At 49.1% G+C, this 17,724-nt stretch overlaps 1 protein-coding gene across 8 annotated transcripts in view; it reads right to left on the reverse strand.

Annotated features, from left to right (window-relative positions):
- Positions 1-542: 542 nt before the first annotated feature.
- Ncmap (noncompact myelin associated protein) overlaps positions 543-17,724 on the reverse strand; it is a 28,665-nt gene continuing 11,483 nt past the window's right edge. The window contains exons 2-6 of one of the 8 annotated variants that reach the window (NM_001243306.1): positions 11,619-11,805; positions 11,089-11,259; positions 7,958-8,040; positions 2,844-2,928; positions 544-1,677 (exon numbers count right to left, since the gene is read on the reverse strand). In NM_001243306.1, the coding sequence (NP_001230235.1) occupies positions 1,536-1,677; positions 2,844-2,928; positions 7,958-8,040; positions 11,089-11,135 (357 nt within the window). In that variant the 5' untranslated portion in view covers positions 11,136-11,259; positions 11,619-11,805 and the 3' untranslated portion in view covers positions 544-1,535. Of the gene's footprint in view, positions 1,678-2,843; positions 2,929-7,957; positions 8,044-8,343; positions 8,626-11,088; positions 11,260-11,618; positions 11,806-16,496; positions 16,640-17,724 lie in introns of those variants that run through there. The other 7 variants (NM_181047.1, NM_001168498.1, XM_030253469.1 and 4 more) reach the window with 7 other exon arrangements.

Consider the following 17,724-nt stretch of genomic DNA (forward strand, 5'->3'; position numbering starts at 1 on the left):
CTTTAATTCCAGCACTCAAGAGATAGAGGCAGGAGGATCTCTGTTGATTCAAAGCCAGCCTCGTCTACAGAGTTTCAAGCCAGTCAGGGCTACATAGTAAGACCCCCGTTGTTTCCCTAAGACACACAAAAAAGTTGTGTGTGTTGCATGTGCGTGGCATATGTTCCCTTATGAGCAAACCAGGAGGTCAGATGAGGATGTCAGGTGATCTACTCTCTTGTTCTCTTTCTTACACTCTTTCTTTCTTTCTTTCTTTCTTTCTTTCTTTCTTTCTTTCTTTCTTTCTTTCTTTCTTTCTTTCTGGGACAGGGTTTCTCTGTATAGCCCTAGCTGGCCTTGTAGACCAGGCTGGCCTTGAACTCAGAAATCGCCTGCCTCTGCTGGGATTAAAGGTGTGTGCCACCACGCCCAGCTATAAATCTTAATCCTAAAATGTTTGTCCTTGTTTGTGGACTGTCTTCTGGCCCAGGGTCAGGGGTCAGCTGTCACAGAGAATCAGTTGACAGTGTTGTGCTTTGACTCTGCAAGGTGACAAAAAAGCATGCAGGAAATACAAGGTTTAATGGGTTCAAAATACTTGTCCCCAGAGGCAAGAGGACTGCCAGGGAAGCTTAGCAACCAAATAAAAGAGAGCCAGGAAATGGGGGGTCAGGGTAGTCTGCCTGGGGCAGCAGAAAGAGCCCAGAGCAGCTACCACATAGCCCAGGACCTTGAGCAATGCAACAATTCTTATCCTAGAGCTAGCCTATGCTTCTCATCCTTGAGCTAGCCTCTGCTCCTCGGGGTACATCTTCCTTCTGACTATTAATGAAGTAGAAGTTTTGAAGAATACTGTTTATTCTTTTTCTTTCTTTCTTTCTTTTTTTTTTTTTTTTAAAAGAGAAGCATCTCTGAATGTGGTCAAAGCTGGTCCTGCAATCCCAGTGTTCCCGCTTTTACTGAGCACTGTGATGACAGGCACGTGCCACTTTATCCAGCCTCTGTACCCTTTGTTAAAGGGGGAGAGCGCTGACTGGCCATTAGGAGCTGGCTAGTGGCCATCTAGTACTGCATCAGTTAGATGCTACCAAGTTGGTTTTGTGGCTAGTTAGTCCAAGTTAGTTTCCCTGCATCTGGCTATGGGATTGAGGAAGCTGTGGACATGCCCTTAAGTTGAGATGCTCCCAGTGGCTCCCTGGGGAACACTCTCTTTAACACTCCCTGACCATGAGCAGAAGACTCAGATGTCTGTCTATCAAGCTGTCTAGCCGTCGCACTTGTGAGGCGACAACCAGACTCACACCAGTTTCCCCAGCTCAGTGCTTCTCGTCAGGTAACAGAAGAAATGTCCTCAGAGCTTTGGTCGAGTGGCAGCAGGGACGTGGACATAGCTGGGGTGGCCAGAGCACAGGTGAGGGTGGCTTCAAGCTGCAGGGGCTGTTTGAAGGGTGCCTCAGTTTACCCAACCAGAAAGAACTTGGTGAAGCTGCCAGCAGAGTGGACTTTCAGGTCATCAAAGCTCTTTGCAGAGAGGCAGGAATGGCGCCAAGGCAGGGTCACCGAGTCTCCACATGGACATTGGCAGGGTCGAAGGTCACAGTAGCAGGCTGCTGGCTGCCATTGCTGCTGGGGTCCAGGGCAGGAGGGACAGGTGGCTTTGGGCTCTTGGGCTCCAGCTCCCGCCTGGTCCTCATTCTCCTGTAACGAACGAGACGGTGAAGAATGGGCTCTGTAACCGTGGCTCATCGTAAGGTCACACTGTTCAATCGCCACTGTTACAATTGGGAAGGCCCTTCAACATCAGCTTGGCTCACTGTGGGATAGTCTGTTTAAATTAAACCGCTAAACTGCAATCTGTCCCTGACACTGAATGGAATCTGAGCATGGCCACATTCAAGGCTAAGGGAAGCCCTTCAAGGTTTGCAGCAGCATGAGTATGCATGCTAAATGTTTTGCTAAGAATATTTCAGAATATCTTATTATAATCGAGAAGAGAACTGACTTAAAATGTCTACAATCCCAGGACTTTTAAGGCTGAGACAGGAACATCTGAGGCCAGCTTGGGCTACCTGGGAAGATGCCGTCTCAAACAAACTGGCAAACTGAGAATTCTATCTTCATTCTATATACCATAAAATTCAGTAGTTAACAATAGTGAGTCCTGATGTGATATTTCATCCACTGATAGATCCTAACTCCTTAGGGGACACTGGAATTCAACGCTGCTTCCTTGTTTCCTATAGGTTCATATGGTAACACCGTCAAAGGCTTTAAAAATAATACTTAGGGCTGGAGAGATGGCTCAGCGGTTAAGAGCACTGACTGCTCTTCCAAGGGTCCCGAGTTCAAATCCCAGCAACCACATGGTGGCTCACAACCATCTGCAATGAGATCTGATGTCCTCTTCTGGTGTGTCTGAAGACAGCTACAGTGTACTCATATATAATAATAAATAAATTAAAAAAATAATACTTAACGCTACTATTGTTGTTGGCTTGGAGTCAGGGTCTTATGTAGCTCAGGCTGGCCTCAAATTCATCCTGTACACTTCTGGTCCTCCTGCCTTTATCTCCTGAGTGCCACCATACTTGATTTATAAGGTACTGGGACTCAAACCCAGGCCTTCACGGATGCTAGGCAAGAGCTCCACCTTCCAAACTTCATCCCCTGCCCCTGTCATTGTCACATGCTATGGTGGGAATATTTTCTTTGAAACCGCATGGTTTGGGTTTGAACCTCAGCTCTGACAAAGAGTTTCAGAGGGCAGGGTCTTGCATGGCAGGTGAGCTAACAGTCTACAGGTGGAATGGGTGGGAGGTCTGTGTGTGGGGGTGGAGAACTGGCGAGTTCTGGGCCTCCGGTACCTGTTGTACATCTTCAGCAGGATCAGCACCAAGGTGACAATGATGATGACAACCACCACAATGGCAGCCACGATGGCTCCAGAGCCTGCAGAGAAGAGGGAACGGAAAGTGGGAGAAGCTCTTATCAGACATCTATGAGTCCCCAGGAACCTCATGAGTCAGCATAGGAATCCCAGGGCTCCTGTGGGCACGGTGGGCAGTGACAGGAGGACCCCCAGAAGCCTGCAGGCCCCCTAGCCTGGCGTATGCTGGGGTACAGTGGGGAAAATAACAAAGAGACCCTGTTATAGGCAAGGTAGGTAGAAGGGCAGGACTGGTATTGAGGGTGTCCTCTGACCTCTGAGTGTGTGTCACGGGGCACTCTTATGCCAGCATGGACACACACAAGCAAATGCGCGTGCATGCGTGTATACACATACACACACACACACACACACCAAAAAAGGTAAATGAATTCAAATACAAAATAAGAGAGAACAGAGATGGTAAAGACAGGAGCTGACATACAGATTGGGGACTCCCCAGTCTGCCCTTGTCATGCATGACCTGGATCCACCTAAATCTCACAGAGTAATGATTTGTTCTCTGGCTATTGGACTGAGTTACTGATCATTGGCCCTGATCTAATCAGATTTAGCTATTGAATTTATAGTTTGATGGCACTATTGCGAGGTGACAGGAACTGTATGGGAGAGGGGCCTGGTGAGAGGAAGGGGCAGGGGCACTAGGGCCCTTGAAGGTCATCTTATAGTGTTTCTCTATCTCTGCCTCCCGAATCATGAGTGGGCGGCTCATCACACTGGCTCTGCCGATGCTACCTCAGCTCAGGCCCACAGCGGAGGAGCCAGTGATGGCCTTGAACTCCTGATTCTCCTCCTCTGACTCTAAAGGGCTGGGATTTGCAGGTATGTGCCATGGTGCCTGCCTGGCTCCTCCTATCAGCACAGCTCTAAACGTCCACAGAACAGATCAGTACACCGTCCTCCCCTCTTTTTGAAGATTTATTTATTTATTTTATGTATATGAGTACACTGTAGCTGTACAGATGGTTGTGAGCCTTCATGTGGTTGTGGGAATTGAATTTTTAGGACCTCGCTCTGGTCAACCCTGCTTGCTCAGTCCCTGCTTGCTCCGGCCCAAAGATTTCTTTATTATTATAAATAAGTACACTATTGTTGTCTTCAGACATACCAGAAGAGGACATCAGATCTCATTATGGGTGGTTGTGAGCTACCGTGTGGTTGCTGGGATTTGAACTCAGGACCTTTGGAAGAGTAATCAGTGCTCTTACCCGCTGAACTATCTCTCCAGTCCCCCCCACACACCTTTTTTTGGATAATGTGCAATTAATGTGGTTTTTTTAAAGATGATTTGGAAAATGCAAAAATAAGCAACACATAGGCAAGGATGTTTACAGGTCTTCTATACCTACCTACAGATCCATTGGTGCGGCCATGTGTGTGCACACCATAGTCTGGTAAGGTTTTAGGAATAGGCACTGGAAAGAGAAGGCTCAGCAGTTAAGAGCACTGGTTGCTCCTACACAGGACCCAAGTTCAGTTCCCGGAACCCAGACAATGTCTTACACCCTTCTGTGACTCCAGTACCTGTAGGGTCTGACGCCCCCTTCTGGCAATTTTGGGCACTACATGCTCACGGTGCACACTCATGTAGGTAAAACACCCATATACATAAAATAAGAACAAATCTTTTAAATGTCAGTCTTGGGCTGGAGAGATGGCTCAGCGGTTAAGAGCACTGACTGCTCTTCCAGAGGTCCTGAGTTCAATTCACAGCAACCCCATGGTGGCTCACAACTATCTATAAACGGATCTGATGCCCTCTTCTGGTGTGTCTGATGACAGCTACAGTGCACTCATATAAATAAAATAAATAAATTCTTAAAAAAAAAAGTCAGTCTTCTGTCTGAAACAGCTGCCCTACGGGACTAACTGTCTTACATATGCAGTAGTTAAAAGGACACCTGGATTTCCAGTCGTGGTAGTGCACACCTGGGATCCAGCCATGGTAGTGCACACCTGGGATCCAGCCATGGTAGTGCACACCTGGGATCCAGCCATGGTAGTGCACACCTGGGATCCAGCCATGGTAGTACACACCTGGGATCCAGCCATGGTAGTGCACACCTGGGATCCAGCCGTGGTAGTGCACACCTGGGATCCAGCACTCAAGGCAGAGGCAGAAGGATCAGGAGTTACAGGTCATCTTCAACTACACAGAAAGTTCAAGTCCAGTCTAAACTACATGTCTCCGGCTGGAGAGCTGGCTCAGTGGTTAAGAGCACTGACTGCTCTTCCAGAGGTCCTGAGTTCAATTCCCAGCAACCACATGGTGGCTTACAACCATCTGTAATGGGATCCGATACACTCTCCTGGTGTGTGTCTGAAGACAGCTACAGTGTACTCATATATAAATAAATAAATAAATAAATAAATAAATAAATAAACTACATGTCTCCTGTCCTAAAACAGAATAAAGCTAAATAAGGGGGCTGGAGAGATGGATCTGCAGCTAAGAGTACACACTCTTCTTGCAAAGGAACCAGTTTTGGGTTCCTAGTACCTACATCATATGGCTCACAACCACCTGTAACTCCAGGAACACAGGCGCGCGCACGCACGTGCGCACACACACACACACACACACACACACCCAGCTCAGACAATTTCGTGTGTTATCTTATGGTACTATCACCTCCATCCCTCCATGCGTTTACCTGTTCTCCATGGTTTCAATGACTGCACACTACCCAGTTTTGGTTGTACCATGTTCCGTTCATCAAGTTCCTACTGAGATCATTTGTGTTTTCAATCTTTTGCTCTTACACACAAGGCTAGTATGCATGTCCTGTAGTGCACTGGGTCACAGGCTAAGCTCAATACATTTTCAATGGCAAACTCCCAAATGTCCGAGAACAACATCCTTGTCAGAGTTTTGAAAACCTCAAGAACCACAAATACGGGGGTTGGTGAGATGGCTCAGTGGTTAGGAGTGCCGACTGCTATTCCAAAGGTCCTGAGTTCAAATCCCAGCAACCACATGGTGGCTCACAACCATTCATAATGAGATCTGATGAGCTCTTCTGGAGTATCTGAAGACAGCTACAGTGTATATAATAAATAAATAAATAAATAAATATTTAAAAAAATACATTCACGCTTAAGCTTAATCTGTCACTTCAGAGGGAATTTCATATTTAGGGGGTAACTAATCTTTTTTTTTTTCTTTTTTGGTTTTTTGAGACAGGGTTTCTCTGTATAGCTCTGGCTGTCCTGGAACTCACTTTGTAGACCAGGCTGGCCTCAAACTCAGAAATCCACCTGCCTCTGCCTCCCGAGTGCTGGGATTAAAGGCTTGCGCCACTACACCTGGCAGGGGGGTAACTAATCCTCAATGTTGAAAGGCTGTTTGAAACAAAAGGCTGTCTGTTAACAAAATTACTGACATGCTAAGTGGGTTAATAAGGTAGTCTAGCCCATAAAATAAATACTTTGGAATGCTTTCAATGACGATTTTTGGAAACTATAAATAGCTCAGGAACACTTAAGACCATCTCAGGCACGGAGACTAGACTACAACATTATAAAACACTAACATACATGACTGGAAACACAAGGTTCAGCTAAAGACACCAGATACAAGACCAGAGAGATGGCTCAGTGGTTTGTAAGTACAGGCTGCTCTTCCAGAGGACCCAGCTTCCATTCCCAGCATCCACACCGGCTGTAACTCTAGTTTCTGGGTATCTGGCGCCCTCTTCTGGCCTTCACAGGTACTACACACAGTGCAGTACACTTACATGCTAGCAAACACTCATGCTATATTAAAAAAAAAGCCAAATACAAAGAACACATATGGCTCTCTTCCCCATCATAAAAGACTCAAAACCATATGTAACTAATCAGTATGTGTGTGTGGGGGGGCATCCTTTGAGGAACAGGATCTTGAAGTCATTGGTATCCCTCCGTTTCTGGTGTCACGGTGAATACACTTTGCTGTGGAGTTACCTCCATCTGATCAGCCTGTGGGCCTGTGTCTGCAGGGCCATTTTCCTGAATAATGATTGAGGTGAGAGGTCCTGGGTTGTATCAGAAAACAGGCTGAGCAGGCCATAGGAGCAGGCTAGTGAGCAGCACCCCTCCCTGGTCGCTGCTTCCGTTCCTGCATTCCTGTTCCTGCCTCTCAGGTTCCCATGACGATAAACTGTAAGCCTTAAGCTAAAATAAACCCTTTCCTCCCCGAGTAGCTTTTAACGATGGTGTTCATTACAGCAGTAGAGACATAAACTAATATACAAGGTCTCGTACAGCTCAAGTTGTTCTTGGACTTAATGTGTAGCTGAAGATAACCTTGAACTCTCAATCTTCCCGTTCCCACATCGCCAGTGCTGGGAATAAAACCCAGGCCTTTATGAGGGTCTGCTGGGCAAACGCTCTACCAACTGAACAGTGGTATTGCACGCCTTTAATCCCAGGACTCTGGAGGCAGATCTCTGAGTCTGAGGACAGCCTGGTCTATAGAGTTAGGTCCAGAAGAGCCAGGGCTACACAGAGAAACCCTCAAAAACAGGGGGCAGGGGGAGAAAAAATAGTAAATGAGCTGTTACCTTTTAATTCTGTTGTTGTCATCTTCAAGGCAGAATCTCCCTCTGGATAGCCCTGTCTGGCCTTTGAACTCACAGAGATCCTCCTGCCTCTGCTTTCCCCAGTGTTGGAATTAAAGGTGTGCACTACCAAACTTAGCAAGCAGTTAACTTTTCAAGGAGACCCACTTCAGTCTCTTGAGAGATTCGAACTCCCATCCCTCCCTGGACTCCAGGACTTGCTGGAGACAAAGAGGAGCAGCAGCTCATTGTGCCACGGCGCTTGGGGTGGTTAATGTGCTGTGCGTATCTACAGGAACCAGGCCCTTCCTCCTGGGGCTCATTTACACTCTCACAACAACCTCTTGCAGGGTCTTCATTAGGATGCTCTGTCTCACAGGTGAGGGAACTGAGGCCCAGGACAAAGCAGCCATGTAGGGTTGGCAAGTGATGGGACCAGGAAGCTGACCCCAGAACTGGCCCTGGCCACCTTCCCCCAAGTCCACCTTACTCTTATACAGGGCGTCCTCTCCCCTGGTCATGTTCAGCGAGAAGACGGCGTCCCCCAAAGTGGTGGCTGTGGTCATCTCGCCCCTGCTGAAAACAAAGGAGAACTTTTGCTTACAACTTGGATTAGGCTCTCGGTCTTAGCACCACCTTCCTTGAGATTCCTGCGCCATGAGAGGGAAGAGGCGGAAGAAGAGAATGCGCAGGCTGAAGCGCAAGAGAAAAGAGATGAGGATGAGGGCCAAGCAAACCAGCCTGTGCCCCCACGACGCCTGCGGGAGCAGAAGTGAGGGATGCTCAAGGCCGGGACACCGGAACAAGCTGTCGGACTGTGTGCTGCTGTCGGTAGTAAGTCTCAGGAGACCTGCAACGTCACCTCGTCACAATCACCTGGGAAAATGACTGCCTTTCCTAGGACCAAAACAGTCCCGCTGGCCCTCTGCCCTGGACCTTTGGCACTCTGGACTAGTTCTGGTCTCTCTTGTGGCCAAGTGTAACTCATGCACAATCAATCCTCTTGCTGTCAGCTGAAGAATCAAAAAGCAAAGAAACAAACAAACAAAACCAAAAAACCTTGGATTAGTCTTACCATGCCCGTACAAAGCCTCTTTCCCTCATTTCCTGGATGATCCTAGAACTCTCAAACACACAGTTTCTTTGGACAGCAAGTAAAGATGAGGCCTGTTCCTAAAAGCAGTACCCCAGAAGTGTAAGGAACGTCCCTCCCTCCCTTCTCCCTTCCCTTCCTCCCACCTCTTCTGACAGGGTCTCACATAGCCTAGGCAGCCTGATGGTGACCTTGAACTCCACCTCCCCAGGTGGCTGGGATCACAGATGTGCGCCGCCACCTTGCTTGGCAAGGAACTCGGAACTTGGTTTTTCTTTTTGAAATATTTTTTATTTATTTAGACTTACTTTATTTTTTGGGTATGAGTCCTTTCACTTGTCTGTCTGTCTGTCTGTCTGTCTGGTGCAGGTGGCAGTCAGAAGCAGGCATAAGACCTTTTGGGACTGAATTTACAGATGGCTGTGTGCTGCCCTGTAGAGTCTGGGAATAGAACCCAGGTCTTCAGGGAGAGCAGCCAGTGTTCTTAACCACTCAGCCATCTCTCCAGCCTAGAAACTTGTGGGGTTTTTTTTTTTCAAAGCAGTGTGAATTCATTACACTTCTCCTAGGTCACTAGTAGGAAGACAAACTCAACCCAGTAAGGTCAGGGTGGGTTGGGAGGTGCATAGTTAGATGTCTCGCCACCAGGAGGGAATGCCAGGATTGACCGAGCATGCCTCGGAAGCAGGCTGGTGCTCTAAATTGGTTGTTCTGAACTACAGGGGTCAGGAAAAGACGGGAAATAAGCAAAATTTCACTTCACTATTTTAGAGTCTGAGGATCTAGCTCAGTAGTAGAGCAAGTGTCTGGTATGTGAAGCCCTGGGTTTTATCCCTCTATATCTCTATCTATAGATCTACAGATCTAGATCTAGATAGACAGACATAGATATTTAGATACATAGATATATAGACGTAGATAGATAGATAGAGAGAGAGATAGATAGAGAGATAGAGATAGACAGAGATAGAGATAGAGACAGAGACAGAGATAGCTATACAGATAGACATGTGCCAGCTCCGCTGGATTGCTGAGACAAGGAACCCGCCTTTTCCTCTTGTTTCTGTTCTGGCTGCCTCAGGTTTCAGCCCCCTACTCTCTAGACCAGCGGCTCTCAACTTTCCTCATGCTGTGACCCTTTAATACAGTTCCTCATGTTGTGGTGACCCCCAATCGTAAAATTATTTTCGTTGCTACTTCATAACTGCAACTTGGTTACTGTTAGGAATCGTGACGTAAACATCTGATATGCAGGATACCTGACAGGCGACGCCTGTGAAAGGAGTCGGGACCTACAGGTCAAGAACCTTGCTCTAGAGTAAGGCCCCCAAGCCCTTCCGCCAACATTCTCCCAGCTACAATGGAAACAGGGACAGGCATCTGCCTGAGACATGAGGGAGGCCATCTTCACTCACTTGGAGGCTCTGTCAACTACTACCATAAGACGGATCTTGGTGGCCTGGCCCTGTTCATCTATAGGCCAGGCTCTCCCTTCAGTTTCTCTGCCCCACTGCGAGTTCAGGGTCCTAACTCCCACCCTGGTTCTTGTGATTTTTCAGGGCCTCCATGGCTCAGCTCCTCCTCCAGGAAACGTACAGGGCTCTACAGACCTCCCCTGTCTTCTGTCCCGGGCTCTGGTCACCTGATTGCCTTAGACAAGCTGGGGTGGGCCACATACTCCCCAGCAGGAAGAACACAGCCTCAAGCCACCACCCTTCCCTGAAGACTCCCACCCAGACAGCGTTAGCAAGGTTGTTCTCTCTTGTCCCACAGCCTCTGTGAGTCAGAAAGCACAGCTAGTGTCCCTGCCTTGTCTTTGCACACTCCCTGTCGCCCCCTGAAGATATAGCCTCGTCTGGTTCTTCTTTAGCTCTGTCTACCAGGTACAGCCTCATCTCCCTGTTGCCAGTGGGAGGACGGCAGCAAGGGACAGAACCCCTCCCAGCTTCTGCTTGTCTGAAAATGAAAGGCCTGGCCCTAAGGGAGCTGAGACTAGGACTAAGCTGTGAGCACTACTTTTTGTTTTTTGAGATGGCACTTCATGTATTCCAGGTCGGCTTCGAATCCACTATATAGCTAATGATGAGCCTGAACTGACCCTCTGGCCGCCACGTCTCCAGCGCTGCTGGGATTATAGGTGTGTGCACTGAGCCTAGGGCTTCACGCTTGCTAGGCAAGCACTCTGCCCACTGAGCAACATCTCAAGCCTGGAATGTGTTGCTATTAGGAGTTCAGTGAGCCTGGGCATAGTGAGAATTCCTGTAATCCCAGCGCCGCAGAGATGCAGGCAGGACGGTCAGGATTTCAAGGTTATCCTCAGCTCCAAACGGAGTTGAAGCTAGCCCAGGATAAGTGAGATACTCTCTCTAAAGAAATAAACAAATACATAGGCTAAAGATGAGAAATCAGGATGGCGGGCTCCCTGCTCGGCTCTTGAAGACGGACCCCTGCCTTTGACGCCACAGTGAGGCAGACGTGCTAATAAGGCGCATTTGCCCAAACCTTCTGTGTAACCCCAGTACAAGTACCTGCTCCCAGTACAAGATGCCACAGAAAACAGGGTTTCCTTTCCCATGGCTTCCCATCGGGACCTGAGGCTCAGAGCTACAAAGCTCACTCTTGTGCTCAGTTAGTCTGCAAACTGAAGAGCAGCCCCCTGGAATGCCCGTGTTCTGCCACCCCTCTGCCCTGAGATGCACCTGGTGGGAGCAGTGACCAGTCATTGCAGTAACACTCAGATGCACACATACACACACACATGCATACACATGCCCACTCCCACCCACTCCCTGATTCACACAAACATACACACATGTGTACTCATGCACACATATAAACACATAGCCAAACATACATACACCCTCATACCCACTCCCACTCATTCCCCTATAAATATACACACATGTACATATGCACATATAAACACATATACACACATACATATGCCCTCATACCCCCTCGCATCGTTACAGATTCATTCAAGCATACATATATGTATACACATAGATACACACATGTATAAACACACACACACACACACACACACACACACACTGACCAGTGAGTAGTCTCCCAAGGACACAGGACACAGGATCCTCCTCAGGTCCGTCCGGGTTCACCTCCTGGGTGCTGGGTTCAGGTGCCGGTGGCGGCCAGTCACTCCTCCTTCAAGAAGAACAGTGAGCAACCCCAGAGCCGATCTTGCCTCATGCCGGCAGCGACAGCTCTCAATGGCATCTCTGTTCCTGCCACATCAGAGAAGGTGGGAGGAGGGCGGTGAACACTGATGGCTACGGGTGTGGATGCTTTCATGTGTGGGGGCCCCAGCAACCGTAGCTAACCAAGCCAGACCCAAGACAGGGGACTGTGCATGCCCATGGCCGTGGGACGTCGGGATACTCGGGACGGCAAGGCTGGCCTTTCCAGACCACAGCTAATTTCACAACTACGGTAATGAGCATGGCTCTTGGCCTCCCCAGGCAGGATCCTATTCCACCCTCATCCTCATTCTGGAGGGGAGGGTGCAGCCACGGCACCCACTGCACAGAGGAGGCATCCGAGGTGCAGAGTAGACAGGAGCCCCACCTAATGTAGCTGTTAGCCAAAGCTATACCAGGCCATAGGCTGAGTTCTGGGACGCCCAGCCAGTCACTGTGAATCCCCTCCCCCTCCCTTAGACTGCTTCCCAGAGAACACACACAGAAGAGATGGCCTTCGTGAGTATTGAGATGGACAGAAACCCAAGATGGCTAAGGATGGTTCCACTCACAGAGCCAGAATGCTTACTCCAGCTTTGATCCCAGCTCCTACCGTGCCGGCTCTTGAACACACTCTGACATACTTCAGCCTAACTTTACTCAAGCTAGCGTCTCCGTCTCCACAAGAGCCGGTTGTTCCCTCTGCTGGTTAACTGGTCCTGTGTGGGGGCTGGGCTGGGAAGTGGCGGAGGTCATGACCCTTTACATACTGACTCATCCTCCCTTTGACTCCCCCTGGGGTCAAGTGTAAGAACTGTTATCAGGAGGATAAATGCTGTCCCCCTCCAACACCTCAATACATCTCCGCCCTAGCCCTCCCTGTGCTTCCAAGCTTCTCCCTGGAGAAGACAAGAAAACCAAATCCCCAGCAGACAAACTCACAAATATCCACCCGCAACCCAGAGTTTCAGTAAAGCGATTCGGCTTCCATGAGTGCGACAGAGCCCGGTAGGTAACACTCTTGCCTAACACACAAGAAGCAGCCTCAGGCCGGGCGTGGTGGCACACGTCTTTAATCCCAGCACTTGGGAGGCAGAGGCAGGCGGATTTCTGAGTTCGAGGCCAGCCTGGTCTACAAAGTGAGTTCCAAGACAGCCAGGGCTACACAGAGAAACCCTGTATCAAAAAACCAAATAAATAAATAAATAAATAAAAGAAGCAGCCTCAGGCTCAGTCCTCAGCACTGTATCAATGGTGTCACACCTGAAACATGGAAGGGTCAGAAATTCAAGGTCATCATTGGCTACACATTAAGTATGAGTTCAGCCTGGGCTACATGAAACCCTTACCTCAGCAATTAAAAAAAAAAAAATTAAAACGTGAAATCGGGGCATTTGCTGCCAAACCTGATGATCCAAGTTTAACCCCCACATGATTTATGAAGAGGGGGGACTTGTACAAGTTGTCCTTTAAGCTCTACCCATGCATCATCAAACATACACAAAATAAATAAATAATTAAGAAGCTTAAATGAGATTAAAGAAAAGTTCCGACTTTCCGAAATACTGGCGCTTTTTGGAGCTACAGACAATGACGATCACTTTGTCATCACCCCACCCCCAATCTCGCTGCTGGCCCTATTCCCTTTTACCATCTTTTCCACAAACCAAACCTGTGAAACCTCATGGATTCCCTACTGCGGATAGCAGCGTGGCAATTCTACCTCTGTCCAGCAGGTGGCGGTAGCAGTTAGCGGTAGGTCGGTAACTAGCCTGCGGAACCCAAGCGTCTAAGGATTTCTTCCTACCCTGGAAAAGAGCAATTCTGTGGTCTCTGAAAACGTTCTTCTTGGTTAAATATCTTCCATTTCAGCAATCCTTAAAGTGGGCTATCGGGAGCCTGAAATATTTATAATGGCTTTTATTTTCTTTTCAGAAACACAGACTTGGGAAGCTGTGGCTGTCTTGGAACTTTTTACATAGAGCAGACTGGCTTCAAATTCCCAGTCATCCAAGAGCTGTGCCCTCATGCTAGGCTCAAAAATTTTTTTTTTTTGGTCCACGATCCCTGCCTGAATTCTGTCATTACAACCCAGGCCTCCTTACCTTACCTGTCTTTCACAGTTCCTGTTTGGACCTGTTCCAGTAGAGCTTTTCCACTGGTCTTGTGGGAATTAGATTAGATGGGAACTGTAGCTGGGTGTGATGGCACACACCCAGGAACCCCACCACTGGGGAGGATCGTGAGTTGGAGGCCAGCCTGGAGCTAGAAGGCTATGTCTAACAACAACAACAACAACCACCTAAGCCGCAGTGTCTGGGGTATAGCTCACTGGTACAATGCGTCCCTGGCCTGCCCTAGGGTCATGCCCTGGGTGTAGTGGTAAACCTAGCACTCTCCGACACAGAGCTATAGGCAGGAGAATCGGGAGACAAGGGCACGTACCTGGGGTGAGATGTCTGTCTGAAGGGAGTAGGGAGAGAGGATTCTACCAGCCACGGACACTCCCCACTCTCTGGACAGACAGACAGGTGACTGATCGGCTGCTGGGGTTAGGTAGATGAGCTACAGCGGAATCTAAGCTCCCCGCCGAGGCCAAGGGAGAGATCTTCACTTCTACTTCAACACCGGCCCCCCCAGTGCTTCCTCATCTGCCACATCCTCCATGAGAACCCCAGGAGGCAGCTGCTCCTGTGTCCACAGCCTTCTCCTTTACAATCAGGGAAACTGAGGACCAAGAGAGCCTCGGGATGCATGTAGAGAGGAAGCGTGGAGCAGGGTACAGCAACAGCAAAGAGAGGCATAAAATAACTCGCCCTTGACCCACAGTAACAACCAGGCCTGTCGAGAACCCCCACCCCGTTTCTCTTTTAGTGCCCTGCTGCCGTGGCAGTATTGCTCCCATGAAGCGAGAGAACTCGGAGTTACTGAGTCACTTACTGAAAGCAAGAGGCAGGAGAGATAACTCAGCAGGTAACAGTGCTCAGAGCACAAGCCTGACCCAAGAGAGAACCGACTCCCCAAAGTCATTCACTCTCCCTTCCCCCCACTTCTCTCGCTCATATGCACACACACATGCACCCACACCCCCATGTGCACACATTGCACACATCATATATACACATAATAGTAATGTTTTCCCCCACCCCACAGTCACATACAGGTGTGCATATGGAGGATAGAAGTTAACTTGGGTGTCATTCCTCAAGTGCGACCCACGGGTTTTATGAGACAGGATCATTTGCTGGCCTGAAGTTCATCACATACTGGCTTAGGTAGTGAGCCCCAGGGATCCTTCTGTCTCTGCCTCCCCAGCTCTGGAATGAAAGGCACTGCCTGCTTCCCAGCTTTTTATGTGGTTGCTGGGGCGTGTCAAACTCAGGTCCTCACGCTTGTGCGGCAAGCATGTCATTGACTGAGCCATCTCTCCAGCGGGCCTCCCCCATTGTTTTTAGATGTATTGATCTTATTGTAGTGTGTGAGAGTTCTGACTGTGTTTATCCACCACATGCTACCTGGTGCCCAGGTCAGAAGAAGGTGTCAGAGTTCCTAGAATTGGAGTTATAGATGGTTGGGAGCCACCGTGTGGAGGTTGTAATTGAACCTGGGTCCTCTGAAGGAGTAACCAGAGAGCTCTTAACCACTAGCCATCTCTCCAGCCTGTTTTTGTCTGTCTTCAGAAATAAGGCCTGGGGCTGGTGATATGGCTCAGCGGGTAAGAGCACTGACTGCTCTTCCGAAGGTCCTGAGTTCAATTCCCAGCAACCACATGGTGGCTCACAATCACCCATAATGAGATCTGATGCCCTCTTATGGTGTGTCTGAAGTCAGCTACAGTGATCTTATGTATAATAATAATAAAGAAATCTTTTTTAAAAAAGAAAAAGAAAAGAAAAAGAAATAAGGCCTGTTAGAAATGGGAAAGCAGGGCTGGAGAGATGGCTCAGTGGTTAAGAGCACTGACTGCTCTTCCAGAGGTCTTGAGTTCAATTCCCAGCAACCACATGATGGCTCACAACCATTCGGAATGAGATCTGATGCACTCTCCTGGTGTGTTACAATCTACTCACATATAATAAATAAATACATCTTTTTTAAACAAAAAGGAGATCACTATAATAATTCCGGTTACTCTACACGGTGAACTGCTACAAGTTTGAAGTTTGAGTCCAGCCTGATCTTACTCTGTAACTCCACCCCTTACCTCAGTTTCCCAAGTGCTGGGGTCACAGAGCCGTGTATCGTGTGTGACATTGTCTGGATTTGGGTTCCTGCCTCTCCTTCTGCCATTCCTGAGGACGTGGCAGGCTCCAAGTGCTTACCATGTGTGACTTACAGAGAGAAAAGCTCGCTGGGGTGGGGGCTCTCAACCCGTGGGTCCTGACCCCGTTGGGGTAATGTCTCATATCAGATATCCTGCCTCTCAGATAGTTACATCACAATTCATAACCATAGCAAAATTACAGTTATGAAGTAGCGATGAAATAATCTCAGGGTTGGGGTCAGTACAACGCGAGGAACTCTATCAAAGGGTCGCATCGTAGGCAGATTGAGACTCACTGCTCTGCTCAATGGAGACACGGTGTCCCAGGAACCCAGTGCTCCAGTGTCTAGGCAGGCCACCCTTTCAGGGAGCCCATATCTCCTGATCTGTAGCCTCACACGGGAGCATGGCAGAGACCCTGATAGCTGGAATGTTGGCCTGAGAGGGAGGGAGGGGTCCTGGATTTAAATCTTACCTTTGTTGCTCATTGGCTGCGGGACTGTTCCAAAGTCACTTGTTCCGTCTAGTGTACAGCTTTCTGTCCCGTGGAATGGGACAGTCGGGACCCAGTGACCTTCCTCTCAGCTGCTCACTACCTTAAGACGTTGGGCTTCCTGAGTGGTTCAGGGTGTGGCCCCTCACCCTCCCCACGCTGGCTTGCCTAGCACAGTCTCTATTCCAGAGAGAGTACACCCCCTGTTTCCTGCCCAAGTCAGGACCTGGCAGGGCAGGGCTGCAGCGAGGACTGCAGACAGACCAATCCCAACTTCTGAAGCTGCCCGCGGTGAGCGCTGGACGGCTGCCAGTCACAATAGGCCTGAAGGTACAGAGGGGCATTTGTCCGGGGACCGGAGCCTCATGTAAACCTGTGCTCTTGCTTTGGCAAGCCACCTCCTTTTCTCCACAGCCTCTGGGGCTGCAGTAGCAGCTCCTGCTTGGCTGTGTGTTTGAGGGGAGGGGGGGATGGGCACGCCATTCGGATCCCTCTGTGGGGCTGGAAGCTTCGGGAAGAAAGTGGGTGGGAAGAGAGGCAGACCGTCATTTGTGCAGGGTCACACTGAGGGTCACAGAGAGGGTAGAAGGACTGCACAGTGGAAGACAGGAAATGCTCTGAACACAGCCAGGGGTGGTCAAGAGGGCCAGGGACTGGTTCTGGACTCCCTCACTGACTAGACAAGAGACTGTGGGCACAGAACTCCCTTCTCTTCTGGCCTTGGTTTGCTCTGCTGTAAAATGGGGTGACTGTCTCCACCTCAGGCTGAGAGGACTCTATCAAATAAAGTTATTAGTGAATACCCAGTGAGGTATAGTAACAATAACGGTTTGGACCCAGACGGGCTTGGATCTTCATGCTACCTGCTAAGCAATTCAACTGGCAGTGTTTACCTACAAGGCTGTAGCTTGATTCCCCATCACAGCATAGACTGGGCGAGGTGGTGCACACCTGTAATCCCAGCACCCAGAGGGTGAAGTAGAAGGGGCAGGAGTTCAAGGAGCTCAACAAAAGAGAGTATTAGTTCCTTGCTTGCTGCCGTGACAAAACTCTTGACAAAGTCAATGTAAGGAAGGGCTTATTTGGCTCACGGTTTGAGGAAGGGCTTATGACCCTCAACGGCTCATGGCCCTGTTGAGGGTACAACAGTCATGGAGGGGAGGGGCTGGTGCAAAGAGGTGGCTGGCTGGTCACACTGTGTCTGGAGTGA

Source organism: Mus musculus, chromosome 4 (genome assembly GCF_000001635.26).
Source record: "Mus musculus strain C57BL/6J chromosome 4, GRCm38.p6 C57BL/6J".
Taxonomy (NCBI): Eukaryota; Metazoa; Chordata; class Mammalia; order Rodentia; family Muridae; genus Mus; species Mus musculus.